This window comes from Caenorhabditis elegans, chromosome III (assembly GCF_000002985.6).
Source record: "Caenorhabditis elegans chromosome III".
Taxonomy (NCBI): domain Eukaryota; kingdom Metazoa; phylum Nematoda; class Chromadorea; order Rhabditida; family Rhabditidae; genus Caenorhabditis; species Caenorhabditis elegans.
The window spans coordinates 1,950,402-1,963,287 of NC_003281.10; the positions used below are offsets into that span (position 1 = coordinate 1,950,402).

Here is a 12,886-nt window from a genome sequence, read left to right on the forward strand (position 1 = left end):
GCGCTCCACTAAGACGATTTGGCTGCTTGGCTGAGTATTCAACGTTAATGCATAGGCGGTGGAAAGGCGTAGGCCAACGAAGTTTTTCACATACTTTTCTCGAATTTCCGTGATTTTTAGGTGATTTTCTCCATTTTTTGTGGTTTTAAGCATTTTCCAGTAGTTTTGATGCGAAATACCTACAAATATTCATCGAAATGTGTCTGTTTTGCTTCGCGTTCTCATAATTTTTGTAAAAATGAATTCCCGAATTTTCAGGTAAAAACAAGCAGACATGGTTCGCATGAACGTCCTCGCCGATGCGCTCAACGCCATCAACAACGCCGAGAAGCGCGGAAAGCGTCAGGTTCTCATCCGTCCAGCCTCCAAGGTAAATTCGCGTCGTTCTTCGAGAATTCTCAATGCATTTTTGTTAATAGATGATGATGCTGGCAGCCTCGGTCGCAAAAAATGACCAAGGCTCTCCGTGAATTTAGAATTTAGTGAAAGAAACTCGGTTTTATTTCCAAACATAACTTTCGGTTCTAATTAAACGGAGACACCCTTGGTTAGATTCTCTCAATCTGGAGATCTTCCTGGGATATGAATGTTGAAGGTAACCAGCTTAACATCTACTTTCCGTATTTCTAGTTTTCCACCTGTCCCTTCCCATCGCAACAATAATTTTCCAGGTCATCGTCCGCTTCTTGACCGTCATGATGAAGCACGGATACATCGGAGAGTTCGAGATCGTCGACGACCACCGCGCCGGAAAGATCGTCGTCAACCTCACCGGACGTCTCAACAAGGCCTCCGTCATCTCCCCACGTCTCAACATCCGTCTAAACGATTTGGAGAAGTACACCAACACCCTCCTCCCATCCCGTCAGTTCGGATATCTCATCCTTACCACCTCCGCCGGAATCATGGATCACGAGGAGGCCAGAAGAAAGCATTTGGGAGGAAAGATTCTCGGATTCTTCTTCTAAATCCAAACCCTAATTTTTTGTTTGTTATTATTACAAATAAATTGTTGTTACAACTACAACCGAGTCGTGTGTTCAGTTCGGCATCCAACTTTTCAGGGTTTCTAAATATCTTTTAAAACCTTTGGGTTTCGTTTTCGGGGACCACGAATTTTTCAGAATGCTCCGCTCAGCAGTTTCAGCTCTCTATAGAGCATCGAGAAGCTTCTCCGAGACAGTTCCCAGACTTTCAGCCACTCCACTGGGGAAGCAAGAGCCCCAGTTGTCCCTGTCATACACCTGCAAAGTGTGCAACTCCCGGGAGGTTTGAGCCAAGAAAGCTAGAAAACTGGATTTGAAATTCCTAATAATTTCAAGGGCCCAAAAACATTTGCCAAGTCATCATACGAGAAGGGAGTTGTCATTGTCACGTGCTCCGGCTGTCACAACCATCACATCATCGCTGACAATATCGGATGGTTCGAGGACTTTAAAGTGAGCATTTTTGCTCTTGAAAACGGAGCATCGTTGACGCGTGTTGTTTAGCGTAAATCCAATTTTTTCCAGGGAAAAAACATCGAGGATCATCTGAAAACGCGAGGAGAAGCCGTGAAACGTCGTGACACGATAAAGAACGAGAATGGAATTTTTGAAATTCAAAAATGAATAAATAAATCGATATTTTTTAAATGTCTTTTGCGATGAGAAACATGGAGAGAGAGAGTGAAAAACCTGAAAAATATTAAAATTCGACAAAAAATAGAGAATGACTGAAAATTGCAAAAATATTTAGAGCTCTTTCTTGACTTCTTCGGGCTTTTCGGCCGCCGCCTTCTTCGGGTGACGTGGCAGCACACGGAGCAGGACCATGTGGAGGATGGGCCAAACGATGAAATAGATGATGAAGCCGATGAAATACAGACTTTTGACGGGCTGGAAATTGGCAATTTCAGCGGGTTTTAAGGTTTAACACAGCATTTTTGTGCAGATTTTAGCAAATTTTTGCGGGAAAAGCTCTCTGGAGAGCTCGTTGTTTTTCACGAATTTTGAGCAAATTTCCATTGATGGGAGCGAGCTCAAAGAGCAAATTTTTGGGGTTTTCAGTATAGCAAAAAATTCGAAAATCGCCATAATATACTGGATTTTAAAAATTGAAAAAATGATTCAAAATCTGTAGTTTTTGGCTTTTAAGCGGCGAAAAACGGATAATTTTTGAGTTTTTCTGAGAAAAATTACTGAAAATCCGATCGATTTTCCAGACCTAAATCTGACAATTTCATATTTTTTTTCGTTTTTGCCAGCAAAAATGGCTCAAATCCCGAAATTTTGGCTTTTTTCGGGCTAACTCGGCCTTTACACGGCGAAAAATTGATAATTTTCTAGTTTTTCTGAGAAAAATGACTGAAAGGAGCTTTTTCGCGCCGAAAATGGTGCAATTTTGGTGAAAATCGCCGAAAATTATGAAAATAAATTTTTGGTCCAAAAATCTGGAAAAACTGTGTTTTCTAAGCTTTCAGCAGTTAAAAAAATTTTCATTTTCTGCGAGCAAAAGCCAATTTTTGTCGATTGGACCCAAAAAATAGAATTTTCAAAGCGAAAAAGCTACAAAACCCTCAAAAAATTGCAATTTTCTGGAATTTGAGCCATTTTTGCCGACAAAAACTTGAAAAAAAATTATTATTTTGGATTAAATTTTTCAATTTTCCGGGTTTTAAGCCATTTTTAACTGCTGAAAGCTTAGAAAACACAGTTTTTCCAGATTTTTGGGGTCAAAAATACATTATTTTCATAATTTTCGGCGATTTTTTCACCAAAATTGCATCATTTTCGGCGAAAAAATCTCCTTTCAGTCATTTTTCTCCGAAAAACTAGAAAATTATCAATTTTTCGCCGGGATTTGAGCCATTTTTGCTGGCAAAAACGTAGAAATTGTCAGATTTAGGTCTGGAAAATCGGATTTTCAGTAATTTTTCTCGGAAAAACTCAAAAATTATTCGTTTTTCGCCGCTTAAAAGCCAAAAACTACAGATTTTGAGCTACTTTCGTCGTTTCAAACTTTTTTCATTAAAAGTGCCAAATTTCCGCCGAAAATCTTGAAAAACCCAATTTTTTTTTGGTTTTTTCCGCAAAAAAAACTGCAAAAACTCGAAAAATTATCCGTTTTTCGCCGCTTAAAGGCTTTTCCCTCACCCCAATCCAATATTTAGTCTTAATTAGTCCAAACATAAGGAAAGCGAATCCCATCGAGTAGGAAATTGTGAGTTTTCCAAAAATCCAGATAAACGGCCTGGAAATAGGCTTAGAAATGGCCTCAGACCATCCGGGAGTCCTCTTAATCAGAGCATAAAGCTGATTTTGAGCCTGAACACATCCGAGTTCAACGCCGAAAAGAAGGAAATAACCAAGATGATATCCATGCCAAATTGCCAAATATGATAGAGTTATCACGTGTGATGCCAATTTATTGTTAACCCAACGGAGACGACGATGAATATGGCTGAAAATTGGGGAAAATTGGGAAAATTTGAGGAAAAATTCTGATTTTTTCGATTACAATCGTACATTTTAGTGGCAAAAATGTTAAAAATCGCAAAATTTTGACTGAAAATGTGGAAAATTTGAAGAAAAATGGACAAATTCCGGGGGGTTTCCGCTAAAAATGTGGAAAATTAGGTAAAAAACGCTGAAAATTGCAAAATTTTGCCTGAAAATGTAGGAAATTTGAAGAAAAATGGGCGAAAATTCCATTTTTTCACTAAAAATGTGGGAAATTAGGGAAAATTGGGTGGAAAATCCTTTTTTTTTTTAACTGAAAATATGGGAAATTTGAACAAAAATGAACAAAATTCCTGGTTTTTCCGACAAAAATTGGCAATTTTAGTGGAAAATTCGATGAAAAATAATTTTAAAATCAATTTTTCCGCTTAAAATTGCAAAATTTTGACTGAAAATCGTGTTAAAACCAATTTTCACTGCAAAATTGGGCACAAAACACAGAAAACGCGAGTTTATACAATTTTTCTCCAAATTTTTGGGAAAAATCCAGATATTTCAGGTGAAAAAGTACAAGAAATTCAACTTTTTTTCGGCTGAACTTTATAAATTTTCCATTAAAAATCGCAAAAATCATCGCTGTTAAGGTGTTTGCGTACTTGTACAACTACAGTAACCTAAATTCCCGGGTTACTGTAGCTGAAAAAGTACGCAAGCACACAAAAAATAGGTGGAAAATTCGAATTTTCAGCGTTTTTTTTGTCGAAAAATCGATTTTTTCCGATTTTTTCCCTACTTTTTGGCAAAAGTATTGGTTCCGCAGTTGAACGACTCGACGACCGAGTTATAGTCGTGTCCGGTCTCCCATTTGATGATGTGAAGGTCACGAACTCCGTCCCATCTGCAAAAAATCGATATTTTTAGTGAAAAATTGAACTTTTCGGGCAAAACCCTAGTTTTTATGTATTTTAACCAAGAAATTCGGATTCAGAAGTACTTATTACCCCTATTTTGCATATTTTCGGAAATTTTCAGAAAACTGTGCAATTTGTCGTGGGATGCTCGGTGTTTGCGTACTTTTGTGGCTACAGTACCCCGGGAAATTCAAAATTCGAGCTAGAAAGCTGGGAAAACTCGATTTTGGGGTAAAATTGGGTGGGGATTTCGAAAATGGTATTGAAAATTGTTAAAAACTAAGAAAAAAGTAGGAAATTTGTGAAATTCAACTTAATCCAACGGGTTTCCAAAGTTTTTGGAGGTAGAAAATCGATTTCTCCATCACTTTTCACCCCCGAGACCCAGTTTTTAGGAGCCTAACGTCGAAAATACGAAAACTGTGCATTTTGTCGTGAGGCCCTCGGTGTTTGCGTACTTTCGGGGCTACAGTAACCCGGGAAATTCAAATTTCGAGCTAGAAAGCCAGGAAAACGGGTTTCAGAAGTGATAAATGGCGGAGAATTCGAAGAATTTGATAGTTAGAAATTGACAAATTTTGAGCTAGAAAACCAGGAAAAACTTGATTTTGGCGTAAAATTGGGTGGGGATTTCGAAAATTGAACAGAAAATCCGGGATTTTCAGAAAAAAATGTTCAAAAATCGATAATGGAGAATTTTGCCAAGGTGTTTGCGTACTTTTAAAGGTACAGTAACCCCGAAAAAGTGAAAAATCAATTTTTCCGGAAATTATCGAATTTCGCAGAAAAATTTTTTTTCCGCAAATTTATTGATTTTTTCAGGAAATTATCGATTTTTTGCGAAAATTATCGATTTTTTTTTTAGAATTATCGATTTTTTATTAAAATTATTGTTTTTTTCAGTAAATTTATCGATTTTTCGGTAAATTATCGATTTTTTCAGAAAATTATCGATTTTTTTTTTGAAAATTATCGATTTTTCCAGAAATTATCGATTTTTTCGGAAATTCATTGATTTTTCGGGAAATTATTGATTTTTCGGGAAATTATTGATTTTTTCGGGAAATTATCGATTTTTTTTTTGGGAAGTTATCGATTTTTTCGGGAAATTTATTGATTTTTCCGGTATTTTTTTCTTAGTCAAAATGAAGATTTTCATCTATTTTATAGAAATTTTTTGCTCAAAACTTCAAAATCTCCTGAAAATGCTCATTTTTTGTCTAAAATTAGTGGATTTTCACCATTTTTCACGCTAAAACCAGTATTTTAACCATTTTTCAATATTCTACCTATCATTTCCCTCTGCATCCTTTCCATTATGTCCCAGCCCACTCAAAATCGATGCTCCTTCAGTGATAAGCCACATTGCACAATATTTGTACATTGTAAGCCTAAACCACAGGGTAACCCATGACCACCGCCAGAAAAAGGATAAATTGTTGTAGGCATCAGAATTAAAATATTGATCAGGAATCCAGAATTGTCCCCATTGATGGAGTACCATATAGGTACAACCGGCAAGAAAACGGCCAATTGACGGAAGGAATCTGCAAAAAAATCGGATTTTTTGTGGGGGGAAAACTCGAAAACTAGACATTTTTACGATTTTTCATTGCTAAATTCGAATTCAGAGCACCATTTTAGCCCTATTTTGCATATTTTCGCAAGTTTTCAGAAAACTGTGCATTTTGTCGTGGGATGCTCGGTGTTTGCGTACTTTCGGGGCTACAGTAACCCGGGAAATTCAAATTTCGAGATAGAAAGCTGGGGAAAAGAGTTTCAGGGGTGAAAAATGGCGGGGAGTTCGAAAATCGCATTGAAAAATTATTAAAAACTAGGGAAAAAGTTAGAAATTTGTAAAATTCATTTTAATCATTTAATCCAACGAGTTTCTCAAGTTTTTGATAAGAAATTCGATTTCCCTATCACTTTTTACCCCTGGAACTCAATTTTCAAGACTCTATCGTCAAAAATGCAAAAACTGTGCATTTTGTCGTGAGATCCTCGGTGTTTGCGTACTTTTGGGGCTACAGTACCCCGCGAAATTCAAATTTCGAGTTAGGAAGCTGGGAAAACACGATTGTAGGCTAAAATTGTGTCAGGATTTCAAAAAACTTGGTGAAAATTTGAAATTTTCAGTGGAAATGCGATTTTTTTTCAAAATTTTCGATTTTCGTCTCAAAATGTCAAATTCGAGCTTATTTAGCACGAAAAATTCGTAAGAATACGAAAATCCCAGTAAAAATCTACAAAAATCGGGATTTTTGGAGAAAATCGGCGTTTTCTCGGGAAATTTAAGCTAAAAATGAAAATTCCCCAGTTTTTTATAAATTTTAGCCAAAAAATTCGGATTCAGGAGTACTTATTACCCCTATCCCGATAGTTTTCTCAACTTTTTAGAAAACTGTGCATTTTGTCGTAAGCTCCGCAGTGTTTGCGTACTTCTGGGGCTACAGTAACCCGGAAAACTCGAATTTTGAGTTTGCCATCTAGAAACTAACGGAAAATTCGAAATTTTCGGTGAAAAGCTTCAAAATTGACAATTTAGGTATGAAAATTCGAAAAAATTGAGTTTTAGCACAATTTTCAGTGAAAAATTGGCTAAAATTCCAAGTTGAAGGCTAGAAAAGTCACCAATTTTGAAAATTTTGACGACAAAATTCTGAAGAGCATAATTTTCCGATTGGTGGCCTAGAAACCGCAAAAATTAGGCCATCAGCGATTTTTTTCGCTTTTGGATCAAAATTAGGCCAATTTTCTCGAATTTTCAGTCAAAATGTGGCTAAAAATGCTGAAAATTCCAGATTTTTTAGCTTTTCCCTCCAAACTTACGCAGATTTCGGTGGTTGACCATCAGAATCCAACCAGTCTCCATTAACAAATGAACGGAATTTTGAAAGTGTGAATTGTGGTCCGACGAGGGTTCCCTGAAAGAAAATCCAGCGTTTTTCATCGAAAAATTCCTTGTTTTTACCTGGAAAAAGAGCCCAAAAGCGGCAATTTCCAATAGGCCCGGCTTGTCACTGATTGCTGTAAGCTTTTGATCGGGCTTCAAGTGCTCCGGCTTTTGTGCTCCGTCGTAGACATCCATTACGAGACCGATAAATCTGGGAGAAAATAAAAAAATTTACTTTTTTTTTTGTAATTTTTAGGCTTTTTTTTAGCGAGTTTCCGCCCGCAAATTTCCAGGAAATTTTAGGGTCAAACTCGAAAACTAGACATTTTCACGATTTTTTATTGCGAAATTCGAATTCAGAGCACCATTTTACCCCTATTTTGCATATTTTCGCAAAATTTCAGAAAACTGTGCAATTTGTCGTGGGATGCTCGGTGTTTGCGTACTTTTGGCGCTACAGTGCCCCGGGAAATTCAAATTTAAAGCTAGAAAGCCAGGAAAACGGGTTTCAGAAGTGATAAATGGCGGAGAATTCGAATTTGATAGTTAGAAATTGAGAAAAATTCCGAAAATATGGTAAAAATTGTAGTTTCTAAAATTATTGCTCAAAAAGTTGGTTTTTAAGCATTTTCATCACGAAAATCGAACTCAGAAGCCATTTTTACCCCTATTTTGCATATTTTCGCAAAATTTCAGAAAATTGTGCAATTTGTCGTGGGATGCTCGGTGTTTGCGTACTTTTGGCGCTACAGTACCCCCGGAAATGCAAATTTCAAGCTAGAAAGCTGGGAAAACGAGTTTCAGAGGTGAAAAATGGCGGGGAATTCAAAAATCGCGTTGAAAATTGTTAAAAACTAAGAAAAAAGTAGGAAATTCGTAAAATTCAACTCAATCCAACAGGTTTCCTAAGTTTTTGCCAAGAAATTCGATTTCCCCATCACTTTTCACCCCTGTAACCCAATTTTTAAGACTTTTACGTCAAAAATACGAAAATTGTGCAATTTGTCGTGGGATGCTCGGTGTTGCGTACTTTTGGCGCTACAGTACCCCAGGAAATTCAAATTTTGAGCTAGAAAGCCGGGAAAACTTGACTTAGGGGTAAAATTGTGTGGAGATTTCGAAAATCGAACTGAAATCGTGCGATTTTACTCGACTTTTTCGAAAACATTCGAAAAAATGGATTTTCTCGATTCAAAATTTTAAACTCGAGCTCATTTTGCCCAAAAAATCCAGGAGAAACCGAAAATCTTACTAAAAACCTACAAAAAAATCGGCTTTTTCTTCGGAAATTTAAGCTAAAAATGACTTTTGAGCCGAAATTAAAAATTTTCACATTTTTCGTGGTAAACCTAGTTTTTTATGATTTTTAACCAAAAAATTCGGATTCAGGAATACTTATTACCCCTATCCCGATAGTTTTCTCAAGTTTTCAGAAAACTGTGCATTTTGTCGTAAGCTTCGCGGTGTTTGCGTACTTTCGGAGCTACAGTAACCCGGAAAACTCGAATTTTGAGTTTGCGATCTAGAAACTAACGGAGAATTCGAATTTCTCAGTGAAAAACTTTAAAAATAGACTGATAATTCGAAAAAACGCGAAAAATCTCCTAAGTTTTTGGGGGAAAAATGAAAAAATCAGCCAATTTAAGGCTGAAAATGTGAATAAATACCCGTTTTTATGCGAACAAAACGAGTAGAAGTAGCACATGCGTCACAGGGGAAATATCGATTTTTAGAGAAAAAAGTGAAATTTTGAGCTCAAATTTGAAAATTTAGAATCAAAATCTGATATTATCACTTTAAAAAACTTAAATTTGAGAAACCGCAAAAGTTAGGCCATCAGTGATTTTTTTACTGAAAACTGGAGGAAAATGTTACAAATTTCGGTTTCGGACTGGTTTTCAGCTGAAAAAATGGCAAAACTCGTGGGAAATCCAAATTTTCATATAAAATTGATGGATAAAGCTGGGATTTTCCTGATTTTTGGCACAAATTCGGTATTTATTCAAATTTTCCGCCTAGAATACTAGAAATGCCCTAAAAATACCGTTTTTGAGCAGAAAAATTCGAAATTTTTTATTTTTCAACTGAAAAATCGTGCCAATTTCAGTCAATTTTTCGGGAATTTCTCTCGATTTTTTTCCACAAAATTCACACAGTATTCTCCACACACACACACACCTCAACGTCATAATACAGAAAGGTGTTGTCCATGTAATATCATATGTATCAGTCTCATGAAACCAATAACCAATCAATAAATGTCCCAAAAAGACAATATGTGCCGCATAAATCGAGGCATCGGTTCCGGCCATGAAATTTGTGATGAAAAATGCTCCAAAAATGCTCAAAATCGGATGAATAACCGATGAGCCACAATTGAACATCCATAAGCTTAGGCCGACGATTACAAAGAATAAATGTTGATGTTGGGCCGGTTTATTGTAGAAAAATGTACGGTGAACTACTGCCAGAGGGTATCCTGCAAGAAAAAGCGATTAAAATCGGATTTTTTGAGGGAAAACTAGCAGAAAAATCGGATTTCTTCAGTTAAAACTAGCTTAAAATTGAATTTTTTGAGTGAAAATTGGATAAAAATGTGGTGTTGTAAGGTAAAAGTAACTAAAAACCGATTTTTGAGTGAAAATTGGACTTTTTAAACGGAAAATTAATTTTTTTGAGTGGGAATTAGCTTAAAAATTGGAATTTTGAGTGAAAATTATTAGAAAAATTAATTTTTGAGTGAAAAATAGCTTAAAAATCGATTTTTAACAGAAATATTGATTTGTTTGAGTGAAAATTAGCTTAAAATTTGATTTTGAGTGAAAAATAGCTTAAAAATCGATTTTTAACAGAAATATTGATTTTTTTGAGTGAAAATTAGCTTAAAATTTGATTTTCAGTGAAAAATAGCTTTAAAAGTTAATTTTAAAGTGAAAGTTAGGCTAAAACTAGACTTTTTGAACACAAATGAGTTTAAAAATTGGAGTTTTGAGTGAAAATAGGCTTACAATTGGATTTTTAATGGAAATTTTGATTTTTTAGGTGAAAATTGGGTAAAAATGTTGTGTTTTAAGGCAAAAGTAGCAAACATCGATTTTTTGAGAGAAAATTAGCTTGGAAATTGGTATTTTGAGTGAAAATTAGCTTAAAAATCGATTTTTATACTGAAAATTAGTCAAACTTGGAATTTCGTAGTGAAAATTAGCTATGAAAATGGATTTTTAAGTGAAAATTCGGTCAAAATGTGGTGTTTTAAGGGAAAAGTAGCTAAAAACCGATTTTTTAAGGGAAAATCAGCTTAGAATTGGAGTTCTGAGAGAAAAATAGCTTCAACATGCTTTTTTGAGTGAAAATGAGCCTAAAATTGGATTTTTTAACAGGAAATTAATTTAAAATTGGTTTTTTGAGTGAAAATTAGCTTCAAATCGGTTTTTTTAACCGAAATATTGATTTTTTTGAGTGAAAATTGGATTTATAAGAAGAAATTAGTAAAGAAATTGATTTTTTTTGAGTGGAAAATAGCTGAAAATTGGTTTTTAGATTGAAAATTAGGTTTAAAATTGGAATTTTGAGTGAAAATTAGCTAAAAATTAATTTTTTAATTGAAAATTGGATAAAAATGTGGTGTTGTAGGTAAAAGTAACTAAAAACCGATTTTTGAGTGAAAATTTGACTTTTTAAACGGAAAATTAATTTTTTTGAGTGGGAATTAACCTAAAAAATTGGAATTTTGAGTGAAAATTAGCTTAAAAATTAATTTTTGAGTGAAAATTAGCTTAAAAATCGATTGATTTTTAACAGAAATATTGATTTTTGATTTTTTTTTTTGAGTGAAAATCAGCAGAAAATCCAATTTTTGAATGAAAATTAGCTAAAAATTGGGTTTTTAATAGAAATATTGATTTTATATTGAAGATTAGCCACAAATTGAGTTTTTAGGTGAAAAATAGCTTAAAATTGGATTTTTCACAAAAATACTGATATTTATACTCAAAACTAGCTAGAAATTGGATTTTTAAGTCAAAATAAGCTGAAAATCGACTTTTTGAACGAAAATAATTGATTTTTTCACTGAAAACCCGATTTTCAACAACAATTTTCGCCAACAAAACATGCAAAAATCCGGTTTTCATAGGATTTTTCCCCCGAGAAATCTCAATTTTTCATCCATTTTCGGTGAAAATCCGTACCGGCAAGCACAGAGATAAGTAACCGAAGAGCATCTTCACTGGCGCTGGTCACTTCCGATAGTGCTCCGACTACGCCCATTGTTTGAGGCTTAAACTCGGGAGTTTTCCTGAAAAAATGGGGATTTTTGACGAGAAAAATCGATTTTTTCGAGAGATAATGACGAGAATATAGGGGTTTTAGATGAAAAAATGCTGGAAAACTAGGAAAATCTGCGGAGAATCGATGAAAACACGGCGAAATATCATCTTGCGCGTCAGGTTAGGTGTTTTCGCGGGAATCATTGATTTTCAGGTGGTTTTGAGTCAAAATTTACAATTTTTAAATCAAAAATTCATTTTAAATCCTAAAATCTACCCTAAAAATGCCTAAAAATCGAAAAAATTGAGAAATCTGCAGATTAAAACTCAAAAAATGAGTGCCCCGTCAGTTTGCGCGTCAAATATGGTGCGCTCGGTGTTTGCGGACAAATGCGGACTTAGGCGGTTTTTTGTCGAAAAAATTCTGAAAATCAAGACATGTGATGCAATTTTGGGATTTTTCAGGTGAAAATTGAGGAAAAGCATAAAATTCTGCACAAAATGAGTCCAAAACGAAAAAATTTTGGTCGGAAAATGACTGAAAATTCAAATTTTGCAGAACTTTGTGTTTAAATATGTAATAAAAAACGTTGGAAAAATCGAAATTTCAACGTTTTTCATTCAAATTAATTTTAAAGCGAGAATAAAAAGGATCTAAAAATCCAAATCTATGTGTGTGTACTTTCACCGTCTCCCCCGCCGGTAAACTGTACTGTTCGAACCCGAAAGATAGCGGCCGTCGCCGCCGCCGGCGGGGGAAAAAGATATGGCCTGACATTCATTTGAGAACTTTGACCTATTTTTTGCCGGTTCGCGCCTGACTAGTTGCCAGTATTGGTTTAGTGATATATTTTTTCATTGCGAAAAAAAAGTGGCCTAGTTTTTTTTTTCAAGCTGAATTTCTCGGTCACGGCTGCTTTGAAAAAAAGAAACAAATGATAAGGGAAATGTAGCCTTTATTGTACTTTTTTGCAGAAAGAGATATCTCAATAAATCATTAGGGCAGGAATTTTGGAATTTTTCGGCCGCAAAAATTTTCTTTATTTCGAAATAATTATAAAATTATATATCAGGCATAGGCTTAGGCTTAGGCTCAGGCTTAGAGCCTTCAAAAATTTTCTTTCAAAACTGTTTAAAAAAAGTTTTATATAAATTTTAGATTAAAAAAGTTTGAATATCCTGTTGAAATAAGCCAGTTTTTTGCATTTGTCAAAAAAAAAATGCCGCACAACCCTGAAGTTAGGTAGGCCTTCTATAGGTGTCAGGCGCGGTTTCTGGGACGCTTGCCTCCAACCTGTGAAACGCCTAGGCGTAGGAAAGGCGGTTCTTTCAAAGAGTGGCCGACACTTTTCGGGTTCCGCGCCTGGCTCG

The 12,886-nt window shown here is 35.2% G+C and overlaps 3 protein-coding genes across 5 annotated transcripts; 2 read left to right on the top strand and 1 right to left on the bottom strand.

Moving 5' to 3' along the window:
• Positions 1-258: 258 nt before the first annotated feature.
• Positions 259-1,023, top strand: rps-15A (Ribosomal Protein, Small subunit). 2 transcript variants are annotated; one of them, NM_001373852.4, is made up of 3 exons: positions 259-370; positions 420-595; positions 672-1,023. In NM_001373852.4, exons 2-3 carry the CDS (start codon positions 587-589, stop codon positions 966-968), a joined length of 306 nt encoding a protein of 101 aa, NP_001359806.1. In that variant the 5' UTR covers positions 259-370; positions 420-586; the 3' UTR covers positions 969-1,023. The 2 variants fall into 2 exon arrangements, with proteins under 2 accessions (NP_001359806.1, NP_001379589.1); NM_001393289.1 differs by lacking the exon at positions 420-595.
• Positions 1,024-1,124: 101 nt separating this feature from the next.
• On the top strand, positions 1,125-1,631 carry F53A3.7 (DNL-type domain-containing protein). The gene is made up of 3 exons (NM_001306700.2): positions 1,125-1,269; positions 1,323-1,439; positions 1,512-1,631. The coding sequence occupies exons 1-3, from the start codon at positions 1,126-1,128 to the stop codon at positions 1,608-1,610; spliced, it is 360 nt and encodes a 119-aa protein (NP_001293629.1). The 5' UTR covers position 1,125; the 3' UTR covers positions 1,611-1,631.
• mboa-6 (Lysophospholipid acyltransferase 5) lies at positions 1,612-11,544 on the bottom strand. 2 transcript variants are annotated; one of them, NM_001027564.7, is made up of 8 exons: positions 11,438-11,544; positions 9,426-9,726; positions 7,326-7,458; positions 7,184-7,278; positions 5,641-5,898; positions 4,234-4,338; positions 3,135-3,441; positions 1,613-1,877 (listed from the first exon to the last, which is right to left on the bottom strand). In NM_001027564.7, the coding sequence occupies exons 1-8, from the start codon at positions 11,514-11,516 to the stop codon at positions 1,734-1,736; spliced, it is 1,422 nt and encodes a 473-aa protein (NP_001022735.1). In that variant the 5' UTR covers positions 11,517-11,544; the 3' UTR covers positions 1,613-1,733. The 2 variants fall into 2 exon arrangements, with proteins under 2 accessions (NP_001370746.1, NP_001022735.1); NM_001384035.2 differs by lacking the exon at positions 11,438-11,544 and having other exon boundaries at positions 1,612-1,877; positions 9,426-9,733.
• Positions 11,545-12,886: the final 1,342 nt, after the last annotated feature.